The sequence below is a fragment of the Anomaloglossus baeobatrachus genome, chromosome 8, assembly GCF_048569485.1.
Source record: "Anomaloglossus baeobatrachus isolate aAnoBae1 chromosome 8, aAnoBae1.hap1, whole genome shotgun sequence".
In the NCBI taxonomy this organism is placed as follows: domain Eukaryota; kingdom Metazoa; phylum Chordata; class Amphibia; order Anura; family Aromobatidae; genus Anomaloglossus; species Anomaloglossus baeobatrachus.
In genome coordinates, this window is record NC_134360.1 from 80,709,563 (window position 1) to 80,728,674 (window position 19,112).

The following is a 19,112-nucleotide window of genomic DNA, read 5'->3' on the forward strand; positions in this document are numbered from 1 at the left end:
TTTTACACTCTGTACCTGTGTAAATTCTGGCTGGCGACCAGCCCACGCAGCTGGTTTTGAATCCCCTATTAAAGGAAACCAATCACCAGGATTTTCGTATATAAGCTAAAGCCAGTGCTATACTGGCACTATCAGGCGGAGTCTATATATACCTGTAGTGGTCAGCTCGGATGTTTAGGTTTTGAAATACAAGAAAGTGAAGTTCGTAAAATGAGCAGCTTCTTGAGTGACAGTTGCACTGGAGCAGATCATATATTCATAGTTATCCCCTCCCCCTGTTAGAATTAGCATAAGCATTATACAAACTATTCACTTTGTCTGTAGAAGGACCTGTGTGAGGTCATACCCATGTGATCTGGTATCCAGCTTTAGTCCGAGACCCCGCCCCTTCTGGACACATGGCTATGACCTCACCACAGGTCCTGCTAGACAAAGTGAGTTGTTTGTATAATGCTTATGACAATTCTAACAGGGGGAGGGGAAGCTGCTCATTTTACACACTTCACTTTCTTGAATTTCAATACCTATACATCTGAGCTGACCACTATAGGTATGTATAGAATCAGCCTGATAGTGCCAGTATAGCACTGCCTTTAGCTTATATACAAAAATCCTAGCGATTGGTTCCCTTTAAATCGATGACTGGACTATATATGACAAGCTTTTCTCCCCATCAACGTTTTGTGCCTCCCCTATTTTCTCATAGACTGTAGCTTACGAGCAGGGCCCTCACTCCTCTTGGTATCTTAAATTTTGTTACTTTGTATTGTCTCATATTGTCTGTACATGTCCCCTCTGAATTGTAAAGCGCTGCGGAATATGTTGGCGCTATAGAAATAAAAATTATTACTCTGATTGCCACCACACCAGGACAATCGGGAAGAGCCAGGCAAAGTGCCAGAATTGGAGCATCTAATGTGATGCACCACTTCTGAAGCAGCTATTTTTAGGCTGGGAAGATCCAAATAAGGCCAGAGTCACACTTGCGATTGACTTGCACAAGTGCAATGCGATGAAAATCTCACATCACATTGCACTCAAACCAATGTTAATCAATTAGGCAGCTCCGATCTGCCATTTTTTCCTCAGCTCAAATCAGACTGAGGAGAAAAAAAAAAAAAAAACCCCACACGCTGCGATTTCTAGAGTTTTTCATGTGAGACTCTACAATGCAAGTCTATGGGTTTGAGAAAAAAAGAAACGGATGTCACACAGATCATCCAAGTGGTATCTGATTTTCTAAATACAATTTATTCTATGAAGCAGAGAACACTGTAAATGCTCCTGTACATGACTGTAAATGAGTAACAACTGTAAGAGAAAAAAAAAAGGAATGCACACTGACAGCACACTGATGAAAAGTGAGAAAAAAAGTCCTACTTTCCGGCATGAGAATCGGACCGACTTTTCAATCGCAAGTGTGACGCCGGCCTTACCATGAGCCTCCCCACCCAGATAATACCAGCCACCAGCTGACTGCTTTACCTTGGCTGATCAAAAATACAGCAGCGCCCAGGCCATTTTTTTGTGTTTTTTTAAAAAAAAAAAAACCACAACAACACCCTAAAAAAACAGTGCGGGATCTCCTAATTTTGATAACCAGCCAAAGTAAATTATACAGCTGAGGGTTGCAGACCACAGCTGCTGCTTTACCTGCGCTGGTTGTCAAAAATATGGGTCAGTCAACGTTTTTTGGTTTTATTTTTTTTTTTTTTAATTTATTCCCTATCCATATTTTTTTGCAGGGCAATTGTCCCAATTCTGCAACCCACTAGCCCTTACTACAAACATTTTATAGCACAGAAGTTTAGGTCCCCATTGACTTATATTGGGTTCAGGGTCAAGTTCAGGTGAAGCTAGGGTCTCGACTCCAACTGTTAACTTTAGTCCGGTGAACCCGGTGATCCCGAACTTCCACGGTTCACTCATTCGTACTTGGCATGTCTCTTGTATTTGTTGCAGAAGGAGTAAGCTCCAGAAAGTCCCAGGACAATAAACATGTTAATGCAGGAATCACGCGATGTCCACTACCCTTCTACAGTAATGTTCTATGACACATAGAATGAACAATTTACAGGGAATCTGTCGCCACCTAATGTGAGAGCAGCATAATGTAGAGACAGAGACCCCAATTGCAATGATGTGTCACTTACTGGGATGCTTGCTGCAGTTTTGATAATATAGGTTTTAACAGCAAGAGATCACTAGAGGACTAGTATACCTGCTGCCAGGTAGTCAAACATGTTCAAGAGCTCTGCATAACCCTGACCCCACTACCGATTGGCAGCTTTCTGCCTATGCACACATCAGTCGGCATGGCCTAAATATGCTGCCATTGCCTGCAGAGCCTCAGGACTTGTCTCCCATCGAGCATATCTGGGACATCATAGATCAACATTTTCAAAGGGAGCTGCCAGAAGCAGATCTTGATGATTTGCCCAAATGCATTCAGAGTGGCAGGACATTCTTAAGACAACCATTAAAGGGGAACTCCCATTAACTTTTTTTCCCCTTTTAAATTTGTGTATGTAGTGTAGCGTCAGTGTTAATATACTCACTGATCGCTGTCTTCTCAGTGATCCAGCACCATTCTGCTATTCTTCCACGTCACGTCATAGCTCTTTAGATTCTCTGGGTCATTCAATTTATGAGTTAGAAGACTCTTTTACAATGTTAGTCTATAGAGCCTTGTTCTGAAGTTCCATAGACTTATATTGTAGAAGTCTGAAGAATGGTGCCATCACTGAGAAGAGTGAAATGGCGCTGGAACCTGGCGAAGACTGCGGTAGGGGGAATATATAAATACACTCCAAAATACACAAATTTAAGGGGAAAAGAATAGTTCATGGTTGGGCTTGTTTACCAAGCTCATTGATGTCAGCCAATGTGTACATGTGTGTGTACTTTTGAGAGCTGTACTCTTAATCAATACAGAATAAATCAAGATGTTTTGTAAATGGTCTCATGTAAATTGTAAACATGTCTATCCATCCTGTGATTTCCATAACTCCACGGTTTTTCCTTCTTGGCATTACAATTTCAATGTTGGAGTGTATTTGCCCACAGAGTAATCAGAGTAGGTGCGGTATTATTTCTGGTTGTGTAGATTGATGATCTAACATCACATGTTGCACTTTTTGTACCCAGATGGAGCGTTTCTTTGTACCTGTACTAAGCAAGCCGCTCCCAGGTACATATACAAAGGTAACCTGGGCAGGGATACAACGAAATTGCTTTCTATGTTTGCTGATTTACAGATGGATAAAAAAAAAAAAAAAAGCAACATGGATGTGTCCAACGTCACAAATAATTATGTGTCTGATTTTCAATATCCTTTTAGTGACTCCTGAATTAATGGAGAGACAATCTTCGCTGAGGAGCCTCATCTGTCAGATAGGCATACTCACTCACAATGGCCCAAACTGTCCATCCAGGTTCTGTCACTTATTACAAAGACCCCGACAGACAGAAGTTAAAGGATCCCATGAAAATAACTTCTATGGCAACATCTTATCTACACCTCTGACAAGTGAGATACTGCCATACTGTAATAGATTGACACCTTACATAGAAAGCAGGAACGAGATCCTCACCTCTTCAGCATTGGAGTCTCTGTAATATTTCAGGCTGGAATCCGTCAGAACAAACCAGTGCTTCTTCCACTGCGAGGAAGGAAGAAATTCATTTACTCCTCAAGTACGGTTATACGTTGGTGAAATAAAGAAGATCTGCAGATGCCGGGGAGGAGGAGGTGGATCTCTGGGCAAATGCAAGTAGATTCCCAGGACCCTCGATTTGTGGCTCTCAGATGAAAGCCGATGGCTATAGAAAGGGGATCCGGGGAATCCATTTGCTTTAAAGGGGGATTTCCATCTCCAAATTCCTATCCCAACATATGATATTTATTATTATTATAAAAAAAACGCTTTAAAGTAGAACTGTAGTATAATTCTCCTGATTAGCTATGTCACTTACCTCATTTGCAGGGCATTACTATAGCTTAGGTATCCATGGTTATGCTCCCTAGTGACTAACTGTCACTATATGATTGGTCATAACCATGGATATCTACGTTACTGCAATGCCCTGCACATGAGGTAAGTGCCATAACTAATCAGGAGAACATATTACATTTCTAATTGTAGGTATTTGCTAATATTAATATGACTACACCTACTACATATTGGGATAGGATCTTGGAGATGGGAATACGCCCTTACATCTACTTATATCCATCCCTGGTGCAACCTGTGCAGTCACACAGGGGCCACGGTTATTGGGGGCTCGTTAACACCTCCAAAGCAAGGAATTGGGCATTATGATGAGCTCTTGGGCTGCAGAGGGTCCATATACACACAGGGGCCTCGTCTGTCTGTGTGCGCTCCTGATGCATCCACTGAACCAGACACCTCTCTGCGCTATACTCTACTGATTGTAATAGTTACCAGCCCAATATGCAGGCTAACAGTATATACACCTGGATAACACGGTCAAGCAGGCCTGAAAAACAATGGCTCTAGGGATACAGCAAACAGAAGATAAAAGAATAAATATGCTCCTACTGGTCACATACCTGGCCATAGGTGTTGGACGTGTACACATTTTATTCACATAAGTACACTTGGCCGTGGCGCCCAGATTACAGACACAACTGTGCACCACTGACAACAAACTACTGCCCCAGTAATGGAAGTCACCGTGCACAGGTCTGGACTCACCTCTCCATTTGCATCCAGCAAGGACATCCAGCCCTTCTTGAAGTTCAGCAGGTCGGGCTGTTGAGAGAAAGCACACATGGACTGCAACTGAACATTCAGTAGTACAAAAAGAGCAGAAGGGGTTACTACAGCTATTTATACACAGCAGACACCGAACAAGAAGGGGATGCAACACCCCAGGCATGGTCCTCGGCGGAGGACGTCATACCTCCAGGTCTGAGCCGGCACCTCTCTCAGAGGGAGCACAAGGTGCATTACTTGGCAGCATGGGCACGTGTCGCCACCTCAATGTCTCAATGAAATTTGTCCTTCTTGGAAGTCAACTCTTCAGTCATGGCAGCACAGGCCCCATGGCAGCTCCATGTCCTATAGACGTCCTCTAGGCCCGTCCTCCAGCCCATCTAGATTGCTCGTCTTTATCTATACATTCTATTTTTCTTTCTATATCGCCAGCAGAGGAGGCTGCTCTGACTTTTCGTTCTGTCCCCCTCTCCAGCCCTTTCCTTCTCCTGTTACAGAGCTGCTGTCTGTACGGCAGGGACGCTGGTGACACCCGCCCCTTGGCCACGGTCCCGTTGGTTTGAGGGCACAGGGGGCAGAGAGAGACATACGACGGATATAGGAGATTCGATTTCACCCTGTGAATACCACATGAGACTGGCGAAAAGTGAGACTGCCCCATAGAGAGCATAAGCATTACAGACACCCAATACCGCACTGGTACACAGGAGGCGCTGACTGATCAGAGAAACGGTCAGCAAGCAGCTGGTTAAAAGGCCATACTACAGGGCTCGGGTATCAATGGTGATGTGGGAGGGAACGTTTATAGGACATGCTTGGGATGTTTAAGATGATAATCAAAGAGCAAAGTGTTATAAAGCAACAGCAGAAAAATATCTCCATACAGTAACATGGGTTTACTGGATATTGATAACCCATCCTCAGCACAGGTCACTAATACCAGACTGGCACGGGGTGAAGCCAAGCACCCCACCGATCGGCAACAAGGGGCACACCTCAGTATAATGTATGGTGCCCGAGAATAGTCTACCAGTCACCTGTATGTAAGACCATTCCAATATAGGGAGGTGTGCCACCTCAACCAGCTGACCATTGGGGGTGCCAGGAGCCCTCCACCTGCCAATCTGCGAAGAATAGCTCATCGGTATAAACCCCTTTGAATGAATATAGTGCGTTCCAAAGGATTTTTGCTTTTGCTGACGATGACACGCGTGTCCCAGTACAACCAGCACAGAAGAGGGCTCCCGACTGGTGATGTATATGGGAGGACCGTGTACATAAACAAGAGAAATAAATAAACCACATTACACAAGTCGCTAATATACACCTTATACATTGCGATTCACAACTAACATCGAGAACAGAAAGAAGAACAGTGATTCGAATAAGACGCGATTCACAGCCATCAGTACAGAAAAGCGGAAGAGCAGAGACACTGACAATACAACGCGATTCACAGCCCTCAGTACAGAAAAGAGGAAGAAGAACAGACACTGACAATACGACGCGATTCACAGCCATCAGTACAGAAAAGAGGAAGAAGAACAGAGACACTGACAATACAACGCGATTCACAGCCATCAGTACAGAAAAGAGTAAGTGCAGAGACACTGACAATACAACGCGATTCACAACCATCAGTACAGAAAAGAGTAAGTGCAGAGACACTGACAATACAACGCGATTCACAGCCATCAGTATAGAAAAGAGGAAGAAGAGCAGAGACACTGACAATACAACGCGATTCACAGCCATCAGTATAGAAAAGAGGAAGAAGAGCAGAGACACTGACAATACAACGCGATTCACAACCATCAGTACAGAAAAGCGGAAGAAGAGCAGAGACACTGACAATACAACGCGATTCACAGACATCAGTACAGAAAAGAGGAAGAAGAACAGAGACACTGACAATACAATGCGATTCACAGCCATCAGTATAGAAAAGAGGAAGAAGAGCAGAGACACTGACAATACAACGCGATTCACAGCCATCAGTATAGAAAAGAGGAAGAACAGAGACACTGACAATACAACGCGATTCACAGCCATCAGTATAGAAAAGAGGAAAAACAGATACTGACAATACGACGCGATTCACAGTCATCAGTATAGAAAAGAGGAAGAAGAGCAAAGACACTGACAATACGACGCGATTCACAACCAACATCAGTACAGAAAAGAGGAAGAGCAGAGACACTGACAATACAACGCGATTCACAGCCATCAGTACAGAAAAGAGGAAGAAGAGCAGAGACACTGACAATACAACACGATTCACAACCATCAGTACAGAAAAAGAGGAAGAAGAGCAGAGACACTGACAATACAACGCGATTCACAACCATCAGTACAGAAAAGAGGAAGAGCAGAGACACTGACAATACAACGCGATTCACAGCCATCAGTACAGGAAAGAGGAAGAAGAGCAGAGACACTGACAATACAACGCGATTCACAACCAACATCAGTACAAAGAGAGCAGAGACTATGACAATGACGCAATGTATAACCATCTGTAGAGAAAAGAGGAAGAAGAGCAGAGACACTGACAATACGACGCAATTCACAGCCAACATCTGTACAGAGAAGATAAAGAGCAGAGACAATGACGCGATTCACAACCAACATCACTACAGAAAAAAGTAAGACACTGACAATACAACGCGATTTACAGCCATCAGTACAGAAAAGAGGAAGAAGAACAGAGACACTGACAATACAACGCGATTCACAGCCATCAGTATAGAAAAGCGGAAGAAGAGCAGAGACCCTGACAATACAACGCAATTCACAACCATCATAGCAGAGAAGAGAAAGAAGTGCAGAGAAACTATGAAAAAACTACGTGATTCACAATCAACATCAGTACAAAGAAAAGAAAGAAGAGACACGATGACAATACAACGCGATTCACAACCAACATCAGTACAAAGAAAAGAAAGAAGAGACACGATGACAATACAACACGATTCACAACCAACATCTGTACAAAGAAAAGAAAGAAGAGACACGATGACAATACAACACGATTCACAACCAACATCAGTACAAAGAAAAGAGCAGAGACACGATGACAATCCGACAATTCCCAACCATCAGTACAGAGAAGAGACCCTGACAATATGACGTGACTCACAGCCAACATCAGTACAGAGAAGAGAAGAAGCAGAGGATATTTACAATACGACACAATTCACAGCCATCGGTACAGAAAAGAGGAAGAAGAGCAGAGATCTTGACAATACGACAATTCACAACTAACATCAGTACAGAGAAGAGGAAGAAGAGCAGAGATCTTTACAATACGACACAATTCACAACTAACATCAGTACAGAGAAGAGGAAGAAGAGCAGAGACACTGACAATACGACGCGATTCACAACCAACATCCGTACAAAGAGAAAGAGCAGAGACGATGACAATGACGTGAAGTATAACCAACATCTGTAGAGAAAAGAAGAAGAGCAGAGACACGGTGACAACATGAAGCCATTAACAACCATCAGTAGAGAGAAGGAAGAGCATAGACACAATGACAATACGACTCGATTCACAACCAACATCAGTAGAGAAGAGGACACTGACAATGGGAAGCGGCCCGGGGGGCCAGCACACACTACACACACGGGATGGGCCAATGTTGTCAAATGCAATAACTGGCTGAAAACCATGAATGGCGGCTGCCCCCGTATATTACTGTGAGCCTGGAAATACTAGTATTACATAATGCAGGTAGTAACGTGCAGAGCACTGAGTCATGAACGGAGGGGGAGCAAATAACCCATCGTAAAGAGGGCTGCCGCGGCTATTACACCTCACCTTACTATTAATGCCGCTCTGATGAGTCAATCAGTAATGTCATTAATTGCTAATGATGTCCTACACCTGTCAGGCCATAAATTATTCCAGCACCAGAGACATCCATAGCCCTGGGGTGAACGTCACGGACATCTACTACTGACTTTCTGGCCTTTTTTACCCGTCTGTGACAGTTCTCTTTAGCTTCTCTCCCAAATATCAGTCGTTTTATGCTCCACACGGACATACAATGATGAAGTCACATTCTGGGCACTGGTGAAGGCTGCAGCCGATCAGTGGTGGAAATTTATATCAGGAGACCGGCGGGGGACACGGCTGGGAGTGGAGAATCGGTGCCGGTCCGGATGTAACGAGAGATTTTATTAATGACCTCAAGGTGAATAAAAATAAGAAGTCTTTATGTCATCAGTCTGCCTATAGAGGAAATGTAAGTGCACCCAAGAGCGCCGCAATCTGTCACTGTCACGCCAGATTTCTAATTACCAAACAATACTACATTCAGGCAACATTTAATAAGGGATTTTCCAGTTTTGAAAACCCCTTGACCCACCCATTTTGTTTAAAAGAAATAAATCTATATATTTTATTTACCCTCAGCAGGTCCAACTCTAAGTCTCCGGTGTGGGTGATTGCCTGCAGTGCTGACAGTGCTGCAGCCAGTCATGTTGCAGCGTCATATCAATCAGTGACCTTGTGCCATCATATCCAATGATTGCTGATCTGAACGCTGCAGACAATACCAGACACCGCGGCAGCAGCCGAGACACAATGCTGGACCAGGGAGGGTTCAGTGAGCGGAAAACCCTTTAAGCAATGTGGATACAAGATTTAGTCTTAGGATATGGCCGCACATTGCGTTTTTTTCCTGCATTTTGGCTGCAATTAAAACTGCAGCGTGTGATTGTCACAGTGCATGCGTTCTGCTTCCCTAGCAAAGCCTATGAAGTCCGCAAATTCCATGTGCACATTGCTTTTTTAAACGCAGCGCTTTGGATGCCAAATATTTGACCAAATCGCTGCGTTTAAAAAGCAGTATGTCACTTCTTTTGTGCTGTTTGGTTGCATTTTCCACCCAATGAAATCGATGTCGGTCTCTCTTTCATACTCACCGATCACCGAGGTGTGTCAAAACGCAACCAAAATGTTTAGCTGTGCATTTGCACTGCATTTTTTTTGCGTTCTGCATGCTTTTTTGACAAAAAAAACCCATTACACACTCACCCATTACTGGCGCGGCGCTACACGGCTGTCACAAAGCTCCAGCGGCTTCTCATGCTTTTGAAAATGCCGACCGCTCATTATTCCAGCTCATATTCCCTGCTTCCCCCGCCCACCAACAGCTGTGATTGGTTGCAGTGAGACAGCTGTCACTCAGCGTGGGTGCGTGTCTGACTGCAACCAATCACAGCCACCGGTGGGCGGGTCTATATATGCAGTAAAAATTTTAAAAAAAATAATAATATGACGTGCGCCCCCCAATTTTAATACCAGCCAAGGTAAAGCCACAGCTGAAGGCTGGTATTCTCAGGATGGGGAGCCCCACGTTATGGGGAGCCCCCGGCTAAAAATAGCCAGCAGCCGCCCCGGAATTGTCGCAACCATTAGATGAGAGTCCCGAGACTCTACCCAACTCATCCCAAATTGCCCTGGTGCGGTGGCAATTGGAGTAATAAGGAGTTAATGGCAGCCCATAGCTACCACTAAGTCCTATGTTAATCATGGCAGGCATCTATGAGACACCCCCCATGATTAATCTGTAAGTGAAAGAATATAAACACATACACCCGAAAAAATCCTTCATTTGGAATAAAAGACAAAAATACACCCTCTTTCACCACTTTATTAAATCCCCCAAACAGCCCTCCAGGATCCACACAAGGTCCCACGATGCTTTCTGCTCTGCTACCTCGGCAGCTGACAGCGAGCAGCCACAGACCACGACCGGTCTCTGTCAGCTCCACGCAGCAACTGAAGTGAGGCACGCTATCAGTGGTGACGTCACTCAGGTTACCCGCGGCCACTGCTGGATCCTCCAACTGTGACAGCAAGTTGCCTGAGTGACGGAAGTGAGCCGCACAATCAGCGGTGTCGTCATTCAGGTGATTTGCGGTCTCGGATGGAGGACTCCAGCTGGCCGCGGGTAACCTGAGTGACGGCAGCGCTGATCGCGCGGTTCACTTCAGTCACTCAGGGGATTTGCGGTCACAGTTGATTCCTTCACCGGTGACCTCAAATCAGGCCGCGGCACACAGACAGATCCAGGGGATGACAATGAAGTCGGGTGAAATTCATCAGAGTTCATTCTGATCGCGCGGCTCTGTCTTGCAGCCAGCCATGCTCTATTGGGATGTAGCAGAGCAGAGTGAGACCGTACTGTCAAAAATGCGTCCAAAATGCATGCGTTTTGGATGCATTTTTTTTTGTCAAACGCAGTGTTTACAGTTGTCCAGTCTGCCAGAGGGTGCATTTTTTTCTGTACTTGACAGTACGCAACGTGTGCACATACCCTTAGGTTATTTCCATCTTTTCTGTTCAGAAGTGCACATCATCCTGGTGGGCGGGTGGTCATTCATTCTACAGAAATCAACAGGGCTACAGAGAGGAGGCCAGGGTTGGTGCTGCATGCTCCAGAATGGGCAATACTGGCTGGCCTCAGTAGAAAAGAATATGTAGGAACGGCACGAGGCGGGCCACCTATACTAAGTCATTTTTTGTAAACCGAAGCACAAAAAGATATATTGGGAGAATCAACACAAAAGTAATTTGGAAAATTGTGTCATTTTTAAAGGGCTAACTAGACAGACCCATTTAGGAAGATGGGAAAGGCCCTTTAAATAGAAAGCTCTAAAGCGGGCTTTACACGCTACAATATATCTAACGATGTGTCGGCGGGGTCACGTCGTAAGTGACGCACATCCCGCATCCCGCATCGTTAATGATATTGTAGTGTGTGAAACCTACGTGCGATTCAGATTGTATGAAAACCTGTTGATCGCATACACGTCGTTCATTTACTAAAATTTGCACGTTGGGTTGTTCAATGTTCCCGGGGTAGCACATATCGCAGTGTGTGACACCCCGGGAATGATGAAGTGCAGCTTACCTGCGTCCCGCCTGCAATGCGGAAGGAAGGAGGTGGGCGGGATGTTAGGTCCCGCTCATCTTCGCTTCTATTGGGCGGCCGCTGTGTAACGTCGCGGTGACGCCAAACGTCCCTCCCCTTCAGGAAGTGGATGTTTGCCGCCCACAGAGAGGTCGTATGGAAGGTAAGTGTGACGGAATTTAATCGTTTGTGCGACACGGGCAACAAATTGAATATGCCGCACATACGATGGGGGCGGGTGCGATCGCATACGAGATCGCATGTGTAATTGTAACGTGTAAAGCAGGCTTAACTCACACAATGTAAAAGATTGACTTCTAGGAAGTGTCACATCATGAAGTGTTGCAGCATTTCCTGCTGAAGCGCCTCGTCCCCCCAACAAGATAACATGTACGGCTGGTGTCAGTGTACAGAAAGCACAGCCAGACCAGTCCTATTATGAATGGCAGCAGCCCCCCACAGACCCCAGTAATTTGTAATGAAGTCATTCGTTTTCAGGGGGAAAAGAGCAATTATTCCTGTTTTCAGCCGCAGGCTGTGCACAAACCCTAAGGCTAAGTTCAGACCACCACTGCATTTTGCTAACTGGCGATATTCATACACAGCGGACAATGACCATCTCCGCCCGCTCGGCCAGACTGCGGGTGGACACCGCCTCGGCCAGACTGCGGGTGGACACCGCCGCGGCCAGACTGCGGGTGGACACCGCCGCGGCCAGACTGCGGGTGGACACCGCCTCGGCCCGCTCAGCTAGACAATTTTTTTCCATACAGACCAAAAAAAGTCTCCTGTGTGCACGCTCACCGGCCATCATTAGCTGTGTGGTCCGCTGCTCAGACAGCACATGCATCAAGAATATACCTGTGTGAGCTACAAAGCCAACCGTGCTACCAATAACTGAAGCATGGCGCCCATACATTGTAGCAGTAAGTGACTGTGGTCTTCTTGTGACCAGCAAAATGCCGTGACACACAATTGAACTTACATTAGCGCACAACGTAGCCATGCCACGGTGCAATCCTCCACGGCCCATCAGTGCCGTCCTGTCCGGTCAGGCTGGTAAATGTAGTGCTGACATTACTGAATGGGGTTGACCCCTTTTAAAAATTCCGGTCCCCCAATTCAGTTTGTAAAAAAAAAAAAAAAAAAAAAGTGCATTACTCAATTACTCACCCTCCACAGGTCCAGCGCTGCTCCCGATGTCTGGTAATAACTGTGGTGCTACCAACACATTGAGAGCGCGGCCGCCCATCAGTGAGCTCAGCAGCACTCAAAGAGGCGTTTCATCAAATCGGGCAGAGCCCAATGAGCTCACTGATGGGCAGCAGCACTGTCAATGGATCGTCAGCGCTGCAGACAATTACAGATATCGGGAGCCGTAGAGGAGGAGACTTAAGCGTTTGTGTGTTTTTTTTATAGCCAACTAAAGCCAGGGACTGAGGTTTTCTGAAAATGGACAACCCCTTTAATCATGTGTTTATGATGCGTTTAATCGCATGTTCAGCATTCTAGTGGCTGTGGGATTTTTAGAGGCAGAATTTCAAGCTTGTGGGACCCAATGCAAAACCTCCAACAGCGCCCCCCCAAGTATCACTGGCCTTTATGGCTTCTCTATTGGGGTCCCCATACTCCAGGGCCAGAGCACCCCCATCACATGTAAGTGCTCTACTGACCCACCTGTATGGTGGTTATGCACACAGAGCAGCGCTCCTGCCCTGAGGTCTACACAAGCACGGGGGGCAGCGGCACTCAGCTAAGGGGCAGCGGCACTCAGCTAAGGGGCAGCGGCACTCAGCTAAGGGGCAGCGGCACTCAGCTAAGGGGCAGCGGCACTCAGCTAAGGGGCAGCGGCAATCAGCTAAGGGGCAGCGGCAATCAGCTAAGGGGCAGCGGCAATCAGCTAAGGGGCGCAGGGGCAATCAGCTAAGGGGCGCAGGGGCAACAAGGGGCACAGCAACAATAAGGTAAGGGGCACGGGGGCAATAAGGTAAGGGGCACGGGGGCAATAAGGTAAGGGGCACGGGGGCAATAAGGTAAGGGGCACGGGGGCAATAAGGTAAGGGGCACGGGGGCAATAAGGTAAGGGGCACGGGGGCAATAAGGTAAGGGGCACGGGGGCGACAAAGGGGACAGTGGCAATGAAGGTAAAGGGCACAGCGGGGACAAGGGCAATCAGGGTAAAGGGCACAGCCGAAAGGAGCAGAGTCCCAGGTCACACATGAAGCCTCGGTGCCTCCAATGGGGAGCTGCACCCCGTATGCCGGTCCTGCTCCCCTCCCCTCCCCTCCCCTCTACCCCGTTCCTGCCCGGTGAGGTGCTGCACCCCGTGCCCTGCCCTCAGTTCCCGGTGATGTTCTGGACCTGTCCGGTGTACCTGGTGAGTGCTGCTGCCCATGCCCCGGTCCTGTGCCCCCTCGTCCCCTACCCCGTTCCTGCCCGGTAAGGAGCTGTACCCCGTGCCCTGCCCGGTGATGTGCTGCACCCCGTGCCCGTCTCACCGTCATGTCTGCTCTTCCGGGCACGGCTCCCGCCTCTTCTTGTGGCCTCACGGAAAAGCCCCTAACTTCGTCGTTTTCAGGAACTTTTCTCTTCTCGGTTTCTTTCCTATAATATTTTTTTCTTCTTTACAAACTTCCTGGGAGGGGACCGGAAAAGTACCCGGGCGGGGAAGGAGGAACCGGCGGGAGGAGGGACAGAGGAAGTGCACACTGCCTGCAGGAACTGGCACACTGTGCCGGAGCGGCTGCACACCGCAGGAAGAGGGCGCGTCTGCAGCTCCTGTGGGACTACAACTCCCAGCAACTGGGCATAATGGTGTCACAAGTTGTAGCGCAGTCACGTAGGGGTCCTGCACCGAGTCCCTGACACACCTGGATTGGCTTCTAGGCCTTGTTAACCAGAAATTTGGAGGAGATGCTGGGACTTGTAGTGCTTTCCTGCTATATCTTATGGGGCTGCTGATTATCACATCATGTGGGTGACATCGAAACGTCCCAGCGCTGAGGCGAGTTATGTACCGCAGTGATGGCGGCGGAGGAAGGCACCTGATGCTGATACTGATTTTTTTAATCCAATTTATTTCTGGATGTTTCAGTCCCACACGGGTTTTCCACAGCAGTGTAATGGCGGCCATCCCCTCCACCCCCCTGCGGAGCGGCCATCCCCTCCACCCCCCTGCGGAGCGGCCATCCCCTCCACCCCCCTGCGGAGCGGCCATCCCCTCCACCCCCCTGCGGAGCGGCCATCCCCTCCACCCCCTGCGGAGCGGCCATCCCCTCCACCCCCTGTGGTGCGACCATCCCCTCCACCCCCCTGCGGAGCGGCCATCCCCTCCACCCCCTGCGGAGCGGCCATCCCCTCCACCCCCCTGCGGAGCGGCCATCCCCTCCACCCCCCTGCGGAGCGGCCATCCCCTCCACCCCCCTGCGGAGCGGCCATCCCCTCCACCCCCTGCGGAGCGGCCATCCCCTCCACCCCCTGCGGAGCGGCCATCCCCTCCACCCCCTGCGGAGCGGCCATCCCCTCCACCCCCTGCGGTGCGACCATCCCTCCACCCCCCTGCGGAGCGGCCATCCCCTCCACCCCCTGCGGAGCGGCCATCCCCTCCACCCCCTGCGGTGCGACCATCCCCTCCACCCCCCTGCGGAGCGGCCATCCCTCCACCCCCTGCGGAGCGGCCATCCCCTCCACCCCCTGCGGTGCGACCATCCCCTCCACCCCCTGCGGAGCGGCCATCCCCTCCACCCCCTGCGGTGCGACCATCCCCTCCACCCCCTGCGGAGCGGCCATCCCCTCCACCCCCTGCGGTGCGACCATCCCCTCCACCCCCCTGCGGAGCGGCCATCCCCTCCACCCCCTGCGGTGCGACCATCCCCTCCACCCCCCTGCGGAGCGGCCATCCCCTCCACCCCCTGCGGTGCGGCCATCCCCTCCACCCCCTGCGGAGCGGCCATCCCCTCCACCCCCTGCGGTGCGACAATCCCCTCCACCCCCCTGCGGAGCGGCCATCCCCTCCACCCCCTGCGGTGCGACCATCCCCTCCACCCCCCTGCGGAGCGGCCATCCCCTCCACCCCCTGCGGTGCGACCATCCCCTCCACCCCCCTGCGGAGCGGCCATCCCCTCCACCCCCTGCGGTGCGACCATCCCCTCCACCCCCTGCGGTGCGGCCATCCCCTCCACCCCCCTGCGGTGCGGCCATCCCCTCCACCCCCCTGCGGTGCGGTCATCCCCTCCACCCCCCTGCGTTGCGGCCATCCCCTCCACCCCCCTGCGGTGCGGCCATCCCCTCCACCCCCCTGCGGTGCGACCGTCCCCATAGAACATGCCAGTTTAGTGTAGAATGGTCGTACAGTGGATGTGTAGTGCCTTGCACTCTATAGAAGCTTTTATCTGATGCAGGTACACACCCATTATTTTACGGTTTTCTACAGGAATGGTGTAATTTTTCTATAGGAATGTATTGCTCGGCCTAATCTATTTACAATTAATTTATATTGTTTATTTGCATCAAAACTAGTGTTTACTAAGTCCCCTATGGTTATTTATATGCACTGTGCTATTACTTACAGCAGGGAATACGGCCATATATTCTCAGCTTGGGTTTTCTTCATGTCACTTTTTGCTTGGTGTACTTTGATGCACAAATATTTGCATTTTAACTTTTGTTTCCATACTTATGTGTACACTTTAATATTAATTGTGATCTCTTTTGCATTTGCATCTTAGAATATATTTTGATATCTGTTTTAGGTTTACAACACATGCAATTATACAGCAAAAAATACCTAAAATATAACTTTTATTTAATAATTCCTTAAAAGGAAGCAAGAATCATCTTGCCTCTATTAAAATTCATCAGAATAGCACCAAATACAGCTTCATAGTCGCCTGCCCCTTGTGCAATCACAGGGACCAGTATATCCTGTCTAATGGCACCTCAATGGATAATGAATGGCAATGATGTAATATGACATATAACTGAATCAGTGCGGCATAATTCACTTGGAACGGATTCAGGTATAAATAGATAGTGCTCAGGGATATCCCCCTTTAAATCCTGGGTCAATATCTCTATTTAGGCACAATTTAAATAATCAGGAATGGTCTCGCCCATTATAATGTGCTCATTTCCTATTTAGCAGTTGCTCTATAGGCGTCTCCACGATTCCTTTTTAATCTGGATCCGGGATCCCATAGACTAGGTTTAGGGATTTTAAAGAAAACAATTGGATCCTCAAGAGAGGAGTTTGCCAAAATACAGTAGAAGCTAGATTTTACATTGAGAGAGCTCCTATAGAAGCATGACCCCTTTATTAATAGGAGCACTGGGTGAAGGGGCGGGCATTGGGGTTGCAATTGCGTTCCAAATCGGGTGCTATAACGTGATGACGTCCCGCGCTGGGAGGAGTGGCGTCGCATCCCAGGAACTCATGCGTTCCATTTATGCGTTCCACCGCACAAAGCGGAAGTCAGGAACAACAGGAGGATGCGACGTCACACGCCAGCAGGAGCTATGCAGCCATATAAACATGGTGCTTACATATACCGGTGTGCAGCACAGAAAAGTCGCGCTGTCGCCAAACAGTGAGTTATTTGCTCTCTTTTGTTCTAGAACCCCCCTTAAGGAAGTAAATAAGGGGTATGTTATAAGTCAATATCCCCTGTTCTTGATTTTTTAGTACACTTTCCGGCTTCATGGTTGGAAACCATTATCTCCTACTAAAGCTCCCCTGATGAATATGGGACATAGGAAACGCGTCGGGAGGAGGAGAATTTGAATAATCAGTGACCTAGTCTATGGGATCCCGGATCCAGATTAAAAGGAATCGTGGAGACGCCTAGAGAGCAACTGCTAAATAGGAAATGAGCACACCAGAATGGGTGAGACCATTCCTGATTATTTAAATTGTGCCTAAATAGAGATATTGACCCAGGATTAAGGGGGATATCCCTGAGCACTATCTATTTATACCTGAATCCGTTCTAAGTGAATTATGCCGCACTGATTCAGTTATGATATGTTATATTACATCATTGCCATTCATTATCCATTGAGGTGCCATTAGACAGGATATACTGGTCCCTGTGATTGCACAAGGGACAGGCGACTATAAAGCTGTATTTGGTGCTATTCTGATGAATTTTAATAGAGGCAAGATGATTCTTGCTTCCTTTTAAGGAATTATTAAATAAAAGTTATATTTTAGGTATTTTTTGCTGTATAATTGGTCCTATATATCTAAATACCATATCAGTGGCTGATTTATTACAACACATGCACTTTAATAATAAGAATATATTTGGCATTCCTTAGCGCTATTTGCAGTATATTGGGACATGTGGTGTTATTGTTTTACTATTGTCCTTTCTCCATGTTTTATCCCTCCTTTTTTATATTTGTTATTTTTGTTGTTGTCATTTTTAATAAAGGTTTATTGAGATTTCTTTTTTTCCAAGAGTCCTTCTTTTTCTCTTAGGGTACTTTCACACTTGCGTTATTTTCCTTCCGTTACAATCCGCCCTTTTGGGAAACAGCGGAATCCGTTAACGGATTCCGCTGTTTCCCATAGACTTGTATGGTTGACGGATTGTACCAAAAGGAGCTGCGTTGCTTCCGCTGGGCGACGCTCCGTTGCTTCCGCCCAGCGGGAGGAACGCAGCATGTAACGTTATTTTGAGCAGCGGAATCCTCTGGATTTCACTGCGCATGCTCTTTTTTTTTTTTTTTTTTTTTTTTTTTAAATCAAACTTTATTTTGGCTCGCGGTGGCCGAACGTTCAGCTGAGCGCCCGGCCGTCGGCAAGCGACAGCGCTCAGCTGAATGACCGGCCACCAGCATGCCCGGCCGCCGGCAAGTCACAGCGCTCAGCTGAGCGCCCGCCCGCCGGCATGCCCGGGCGCCGGCAAGTGACAGCGATCAGCTGATCACCCGGCGGCCGGCTGCAGGGAGCGATCAGCTGATCACCCGGCGGCCGGGAGCGATCAGCTGATCACCCGGCAGCCGGCTGCAGGGAGCGATCAGCTGATCACCCGGCGGGCGGGAGCGATCAGCTGATCACCCGGCGGCCGGCTACTGGGAGCAATCAGCTGATCACCCAGCGGCCGGCTACTGGGAGCAATCAGCTGATCACCCAGCGGCCGGCTGCAGGGAACGATCAGCTGATCGTTCACTATAGTCTGCCGCTGGTAAAACCGGGAAAAAAAAAAAAAAAAAAATCAAAACGAATTGCGTTGTTTTGCAGCATCCGTTGCATCCGTTGTGTCACTATATGCAACACATCCGTTGCATCCGTTACACAACGCAATGCAACGGATACCGTTCAACGCAAGTGTGAAAGTAGCCTTATTAGATTTTCAGTTTTCATAGTTAGGACTTGATTTTTTGGTAACTATAACTATACCTGTGCTGCCACGGTCATCAGATAGTGACAGTTAGTTGCGCGTGG

At 48.1% G+C, this 19,112-nt stretch overlaps 1 protein-coding gene across 3 annotated transcripts in view; it reads right to left on the bottom strand.

The window, feature by feature from the left end:
• The window catches only part of TRIOBP (TRIO and F-actin binding protein), a 116,481-nt gene extending 102,183 nt beyond the window's left edge, over positions 1-14,298 (bottom strand). The window contains exons 1-3 of one of the 3 annotated variants that reach the window (XM_075321840.1): positions 14,164-14,298; positions 4,719-4,775; positions 3,594-3,662 (exon numbers count right to left, since the gene is read on the bottom strand). In XM_075321840.1, coding sequence (XP_075177955.1) covers positions 3,594-3,662; positions 4,719-4,775; positions 14,164-14,169 — 132 coding nt within the window. In that variant the 5' untranslated portion in view covers positions 14,170-14,298. Of the gene's footprint in view, positions 1-3,593; positions 3,663-4,718; positions 4,800-4,926; positions 5,402-14,163 lie in introns of those variants that run through there. The other 2 variants (XM_075321839.1, XM_075321838.1) reach the window with 2 other exon arrangements.
• Between the last annotated feature and the right edge of the window lie 4,814 nt (positions 14,299-19,112).